This window comes from Oncorhynchus mykiss, chromosome 18 (assembly GCF_013265735.2).
Source record: "Oncorhynchus mykiss isolate Arlee chromosome 18, USDA_OmykA_1.1, whole genome shotgun sequence".
In the NCBI taxonomy this organism is placed as follows: Eukaryota; Metazoa; Chordata; class Actinopteri; order Salmoniformes; family Salmonidae; genus Oncorhynchus; species Oncorhynchus mykiss.
Window position 1 is genome coordinate 73,754,184 of NC_048582.1, and position 7,507 is coordinate 73,761,690.

The window sequence follows — 7,507 nt, forward strand, 5'->3', positions numbered from 1 at the left end:
CTCTCTCTCTCTCTCTCTCTCTCTCTCTCTCTCTCTCTCTCTGTCTCTCTGTCTTTCTTTCACACAAACATATTTTACGAAAATAAAATAAAACAAAGTATTCCTTTCCATACCATTTTTATCAGACATTCCAATGTTAATAAAAACAGAATCGATCAAGGTATCTCAATGATTTAAAAGATCCAAAATAAAACATCACAGCTCAGTTTCACAGGGACAGTTTGAGAAGAGCTGTGTCTCCCTCTATATCTATATATAGGGTTGCAAAAATGCTGGTAACTTTCCCCAAATTCACAGGTTTTCCAAAAGAAAGTCACGGCTGTAAGATTCCTGGAATCAGAAGTGAATAAACCCAAAATCTGTGATCCTCCAACCAGGATTTCTGGGATTGTGGAACTCCTGTATATGTGGTTCTGTAGTGTTTTCTATAGTCCCTTGCATTCGTTCGTTCATAGACAATCTATTGGGTCGCTTCTAGTGGAGAACAACATGGTATTGCTATGAAGATCCACATACAAACTGAGATTCGGAGCTTTCTGTACAAGTAGGACCGTCAGGCAGCCTGTGTGTGTCCCACTCTGGATGTCTTTAGTTATTGTGTTCTCTCTTATGACTCGGTCTTCCATCTTGGCTTTCTTCATCTGTCCAACTTGTCTCTATGTCAGTCCCTGCTGTTTCATCCCAGTCTGTCTCTCTGTCCGTCCCTGCTGTTTCATCCCAGTCTGTCTCTCTGTCCGTCCCTGCTGTTTCATCCCAGTCTGTCTCTCTGTCTGTCCCTGCTTTTTCATCCCAGTCTGTCTCTCTGTCAGTCCCTGCTGTTTCCTCCCAGTCTCTCTCTCTGTCCGTCCCTGCTGTTTCATCCCAGTCTGTCTCTCTGTCTGTCACCCAGTCTGTCTCTCTGTCCGTCTCTCTGGCTGTCTCCCAGTCTGTCTCTCTGTCTATCTCCCAGTCTGTCTCCCAGTCTGTCTCCCAGTCTGTCTCCCAGTCTGTCTCCCAGTCTGTCTCCCAGTCCGTCTCCCAGTCCGTCTCCCAGTCCGTCTCCCAGTCCGTCTCCCAGTCCGTCTCCCAGTCCGTCTCCCAGTCCGTCTCCCAGTCCGTCTCCCAGTCCGTCTCCCAGTCCGTCTCCCAGTCCGTCTCCCTGTCCGTCTCCCTGTCCGTCTCCCTGTCCGTCTCCCTGTCCGTCTCCCTGTCCGTCTCTCTGTCCGTCTCTCTGTCCTTCTCTCTGTCCGTCCCTGCTGTTTCCTCCCAGTCTGTCTGTCTGTCTGTCTGTCTCTCTGTCTCTCTGTCTGTCTGTCCGTCTGTCATGTCGTATGGCTTTAGAGTCCCTATCATTTTGAATTGGCATCAGCGAGGGAGAGAGACAGAGGAGGTAGTAGTTGTCCCTAACCGCTGTTCTAGGGTCAGATATGATTTCATCCCTATAATAGTTAAAAGGCAGGTTTAGGGGTAAGGTAATCTGATCCTAGATCTGATGGTTTAAAGGTAGGTTTAGGGGTAAGGTCATCTGATCCTAGATCTGATGGTTTAAAGGTAGGTTTAGGGGTAAGGTCATCTGATCCTAGATCTGTGGTTAAGTGTGGTTAAGGGGTAAGGTAATCTGATCCTATATCTGTGGTTAAGGGTATATTTAGGGGTAAGGTAATCTGATCCTAGATCTGATGGTTAAAAGGTAGGTTTAGTTGGGCAACCTCTACATTGTACGCCATGTTGACAGGTTCTGGATCAGAAGGCTCCTATCTCAGTCCCCCAGGTCTTTGGAGCCTTGGCAGAGCCACCCATACCCCTGCGCTGACCCGCGGGAGACCCCATAGGGGCAAAAGGTCTGAAGGAGACTCGCGGAGGAGCAGAGGAAGAGGAGGAGGAGGAAGAAGAAGAGGAAGAGGAGGGGGTGGTGAGGAGGGGTGAGGCTCCGGGGGACTGCTGAGTGAGTCTGTGAGTGGGGGAGGGGGTGAGGGTAGGGGAGGAAGGAGAGGGGAGAGAGGGCACATGGGCAGGGGCGAGTAGAGACCCCTGTTGGCCCCCCAGGGGGGCGAGACGCAGGGTGTCGGCTGAGTGGGATGGATAACCCCCACCCCCCAGGCGTGCCAGCTCCCTCCGCCCCGCGGAGAAAGATGGAGAGTGGGGAGACGAGACAGGTGACATCTGGTGATAGGAGGAGATCCACGGCCAGGGAGGAAAAGGGAGGGAGGAGGAGGTGGGGGGCAACTGAAGGAGAAGGGGGTCCAGCTGGCTGGCGCAGTGGGAGAGGTGGGAGACCAGGCGGGCTCCGATAGGGTCCGGGGAGTCCACCCCTCCTTCTAAAGAGCCCAGGTACCGAACCACCTCTCCTACACACTGTCTGAATCCCAGGGTCCTATAGTCCACAGCCAGGACCTGCGCATCAAGGTACCCTGAGAGAGAGAGAGAGAGGTAGGGGTAGAGGAAACATAGAAGGAAAGACAGAATTTGGAGGGAGATAAAAATTGTAAAAAAAGGGAAAAAATCAGTCAGTGAAAATATTAGATTGATGTTAGATAACCAACTCTGTCGCAGGACAGAAAGACAGACGGTCTCACCTTTGCCCCCGATGGCATGCAGCAGCTTAAGGTGGTCCACCGTCATCTGCAGAATCTCTGCCTTCTCCAGTTTAGACGAGCCCTGGAGAGAAGAGCAACCACATTTAAGAACAGCTTAGGTAAAATATGTTAGACAATTGAACTCACAATAGGTTGTGGTTGTTACCTGCTTCTCAAAAGCACTTGGCACCAGTCTTCTAAGCTCTGACAGACTGTGGTTGATCCTGTCTCTGCGTCTCTTCTCTATGATCTGAACAGGGAGACCAGCACACAGCTTTAGAGAGTCAGAACTTTACTGATATACTGTAGTTGGAAGAGGAGAGGTGGAAGAGGAGAGGAGGAGAGGAGAGTAGAAAGGAAGAGAGAAGGAGAGGAGAGGAGAAAGGAAGAGAGGAGGAGAGGAGAAGAGATGAGAAAGGAAGAAAGGAGGAGAGGAGAAAGGAAGAGAGGAGGAGAGGAGAGGAGAAAGGATGAAAGGAGGAGAGGAGAGGAGAGGAGAAAGGAAGAAAGGAGGAGAGGAGAAAGGAGGAGAGGAGAGGAGAAAGGAGGAGAGGAGGAGAGGAGAAAGGAGGCGAGGAGAAAGGAGGAGAGGAGAGGAGAAAGGGAGAAAGGAGGAGAGGAGAAAGGAGGAGAGGAGAGGAGAAAGGAGGAGAGGAGAGGAGAACGGAAGAGAAAGGAGGAGAGGAGAGGAGAGGAGAAAGGAAGAGAAAGGAGGAGAGGAGAGGAGAAAGGAAGGAGGAGAGAAGAGCAGTAAGGAAGAGAAAGGAGGAGAGGAGAGGAGAAAGGAGGAGAGGAGTAGAGGAGTATCAGAGGGACTTGAATTCACCCCTCTTCTCTTCTTCCGGGCCAGAATCTGGGAGGTGCTAACTGGGGACATGGACCCAGTGACTGGACTGTAACATGGAGAGAGGGAGAGAGAGAGAGAGAGAGAGGGAGAGAGAGAGCGAGAGAGAGCTTTGATATCACTGCATATTGTTATTGTTACGCCTCTAATACCATGCAGAGACACGATGGCACAGCATCTCCTTCAATCTAATTTGTCTTTTTGGGTACAGAGAGACCTCTTTATACCAAAGCCTTTCTACAGAGATGGTTTTATATCCTCAGGGCTTTAGTCTAACAGTGTCTCGCTCTCTCTAACATCTACTTTGTTGTTCTGAACAGAATGTCTTGCGTCCCAAGGGGCACCCTGCTCCCTACATAGTGCACTACTATTGGGCCCACAAGACTCTGGTCAAAAGTAGTGCACTATATAGAGGATAGGGTGCCATTGGGGACCAGTAAAAAAAAAAATAGATCCTGTTTTGTCGAACCAGCTCTCGTTTCAGTTCTTAAAAGAGCCTGACAGCTTTGAGTGCTTTAACTGTGGAATCCTTCACTGGGACCGGTCCATCAAAGACTTGTGTTGGTTATATGGCGTTCTTCTGATGTGACCGCTGGTCTTGTTTAGATGGGGTTATGTTGTGTTATATTTGTTCTCTACTTATTCTGTAGAGGGAAGCTACAGTTGTTCTTTTAAATGTCATGTAGGAGCATAGAGAAAGATGATATATTGTTTAAGGAAAATTATGTTTAAGGATTATATTTTGTTTAAGTAACATTCTGTTTAAAGATAACTTCCCTTAAACAATATATTATGTTTAGTATAGTAATATGTCTCTAGTATAGTAATGTGTCTCTAGTATAGTAATGTGTCTCTAGTATAGTAATGTGTCTCTATAGTAATGTGTCTCTATAGTAATGTGTCTCTAGTATAGTAATGTGTCTCTAGTATAGTAATGTGTCTCTAGTATAGTAATGTGTCTCTAGTATAGTAATGTGTCTCTATAGTAATGTGTCTCTAGTATAGTAATGTGTCTCTAGTATAGTAATATGTCTCAAGTATAGTAATATGTCTCTATAGTAACGTGTCTCTATAGTAATGTGTCTCTAGTATAGTAATGTGTCTCTAGTATAGTAATGTGTCTCTAGTATAGTAATGTGTCTCTATAGTAACGTGTCTCTATAGTAATGTGTCTCTAGTATAGTAATGTGTCTCTAGTATAGTAATGTGTCTCTATAGTAATGTGTCTCTAGTATAGTAATGTGTCTCTAGTATAGTAATGTGTCTCTAGTATAGTAATGTGTCTCTAGTATAGTAATGTGTCTCTAGTATAGTAACGTGTCTCTATAGTAATGTGTCTCTAGTATAGTAATGTGTCTCTAGTATAGTAATGTGTCTCTATAGTAATGTGTCTCTAGTATAGTAATGTGTCTCTAGTATAGTAATGTGTCTCTAGTATAGTAATGTGTCTCTATAGTAACGTGTCTCTATAGTAATGTGTCTCTAGTATAGTAATGTGTCTCTAGTATAGTAATGTGTCTCTAGTATAGTAATGTGTCTCTATAGTAATGTGTCTCTAGTATAGTAATGTGTCTCTAGTATAGTAATGTGTCTCTATAGTAACGTGTCTCTAGTATAGTAATGTGTCTCTATAGTAATGTGTCTCTAGTATAGTAATGTGTCTCTAGTATAGTAATGTGTCTCTAGTATAGTCTAGTTTTGTGGTACACATTCTCAATGTCTATGATAATATCACTATTAAGTTGCGGGGGGGGGGGGGGGGGGGGGGGGGGTGTTCTGTTCCCCTCACACAGACTTTCAAATAAATCATTAGCACCTAAATTAAGAATTTAAATACATTTGAATTGACTTTGACAATTAGCCTAGACATGATGAGTCTCCAGGTCCTCCGTCCTCAAAGTCTGCTTCCGGATATATTATATTCATACATTCATCTTTAATATGTTATTATTATATATTCATATTCTATATTCTATATTCATATTATACATTCATATTATATATTCATATTAATATTATTATTATTATTATTATGACTATATTCTATATTCATATTATTATTATTATGACTATATATTCATATTCCATATTCATATTCTATAGTAAAATTATTATTATTCTATTTTCATATAATTGTTATGATTATATATTCATATTCTAGATTCATATTCATATTATTATTATTATATATACATATTATATATGCAAATTATTATTATTATTATTATTGTTATATATTCATATTCTATATTCATATTATTATTGTTATATATTCATATTCCATATTCACATTATTATTATTATTATCATATATTCATATTCTATAATCATATTATTATTATCATATATTATTATTATTATTATTATCATATATTCATATTCTATATTCATATTATTATTATCATATTATTATTATTATATTATTATTATATTCAAAGCTGTCAAACATTCCCCCTTTTCTCTGATGAAACCAAAAAACTAAATCAAAGACTTGACATGAACGGGGTATTTAAATGGAACCAGAACAGAGCGACAACTTTTGGGGACGTTTAAAAGACCATAAGTAAACAGTTTGTCGAGATCAAACACTCAGAGACAGGCAGAGTCAAACACTCAGAGACAGGCAGAGTCAAACACTCAGAGACAGGCAGAGTCAAACACTCAGAGACAGGCAGAGTCAAACACTCAGAGACAGACAGAGTCAAACACTCAGAGACAGGCAGAGTCAAACACTCAGAGACAGGCAGAGTCAAACACTCAGAGACAGGCAGAGTCAAACACTCAGAGACAGGCAGAGTCAAACACTCAGAGACAGGCAGAGTCAAACACTCAGAGACAGGCAGAGTCAAACACTCAGAGACAGGCAGAGTCAAACACTCAGAGACAGGCAGAGTCAAACACTCAGAGACAGACAGAGTCAAACACTCAGAGACAGACAGAGTCAAACACTCAGAGACAGGCAGAGTCAAACACTCAGAGACAGACAGAGTCAAACACTCAGAGACAGGCAGAGTCAAACACTCAGAGACAGGCAGAGTCAAACACTCAGAGACAGGCAGAGTCAAACACTCAGAGACAGGCAGAGTCAAACACTCAGAGACAGGCAGAGTCAAACACTCAGAGACAGGCAGAGTCAAACACTCAGAGACAGGCAGAGTCAAACACTCAGAGACAGGCAGAGTCAAACACTCAGAGACAGGCAGAGTCAAACACTCAGAGACAGACAGAGTCAAACACTCAGAGACAGGTGGAGTCAGACTAAATCACTGACTTGACTGTTCACACTAAATTTTAACAAGTTATACTTGACTGTTCACACTAGGTTGCAATAAGTTATACTTGACTGTACTGGACTGCCTGTCATAGTGGACTGCCTGTCATAGTGGACTGCCTGTCATAGTGGACTGCCTGTCATAGTGGACTGCCTGTCATAGTGGACTGCCTGTCATAGTGAGCTGTATGTCTTGTTCTGTCTGGAAAAAAAACATGATACACATTCCCTTATTTTACTCTTTTATATTCTATTCCATTACACCCTACTCTATTCTATTCTATTCCATTACACCCTACCCTATTCTATTCCATTACACCCTACCCTATTCTATTCTATTCCATTATACCCTACCCTATTCTATTCCATTATACCCTACTCTATTCTATTCTATTCCATTATACCCTACCCTATTCTATTCCATTACACCCTACCCTATTCTATTCTATTCCATTATACCCTACCATATTCTATTCCATTATACCCTACTCTTTTCTATTCTATTCCATTATACCCTACCCTATTCTATTCCATTACACCCTACCCTATTCTATTCTATTCCATTATACCCTACCCTATTCTATTCCATTATACCCTACTCTATTCTATTCTATTCCATTATACCCTACCCTATTCTATTCCATTACACCCTACCCTATTCTATTCCATTATACCCTACTCTATTCTATTCTATTCCATTATACCCTACCCTATTCTATTCCATTATACCCTACCCTATTCTATTCCATTATACCCTACTCTATTCTATTCTATTCCATTATACCCTACCCTATTCTATTCCATTATACCCTACTCTATTATATTCTATTCCATTAT

The 7,507-nt window shown here is 42.5% G+C and overlaps 1 protein-coding gene across 1 annotated transcript in view; it reads right to left on the minus strand.

Annotated features, from left to right (window-relative positions):
* Positions 1 to 1,180: 1,180 nt before the first annotated feature.
* The window catches only part of LOC110489356 (hairy/enhancer-of-split related with YRPW motif-like protein), an 8,160-nt gene continuing 1,833 nt past the window's right edge, over positions 1,181 to 7,507 (minus strand). Inside the window, exons 2-5 of the mRNA XM_036953664.1 lie at positions 3,382 to 3,448; positions 2,722 to 2,805; positions 2,556 to 2,637; positions 1,181 to 2,390 (exon numbers count right to left, since the gene is read on the minus strand). Coding sequence (XP_036809559.1) covers positions 1,723 to 2,390; positions 2,556 to 2,637; positions 2,722 to 2,805; positions 3,382 to 3,448 — 901 coding nt within the window. The 3' untranslated portion in view covers positions 1,181 to 1,722. The remainder of the gene's footprint in view (positions 2,391 to 2,555; positions 2,638 to 2,721; positions 2,806 to 3,381; positions 3,449 to 7,507) is intronic.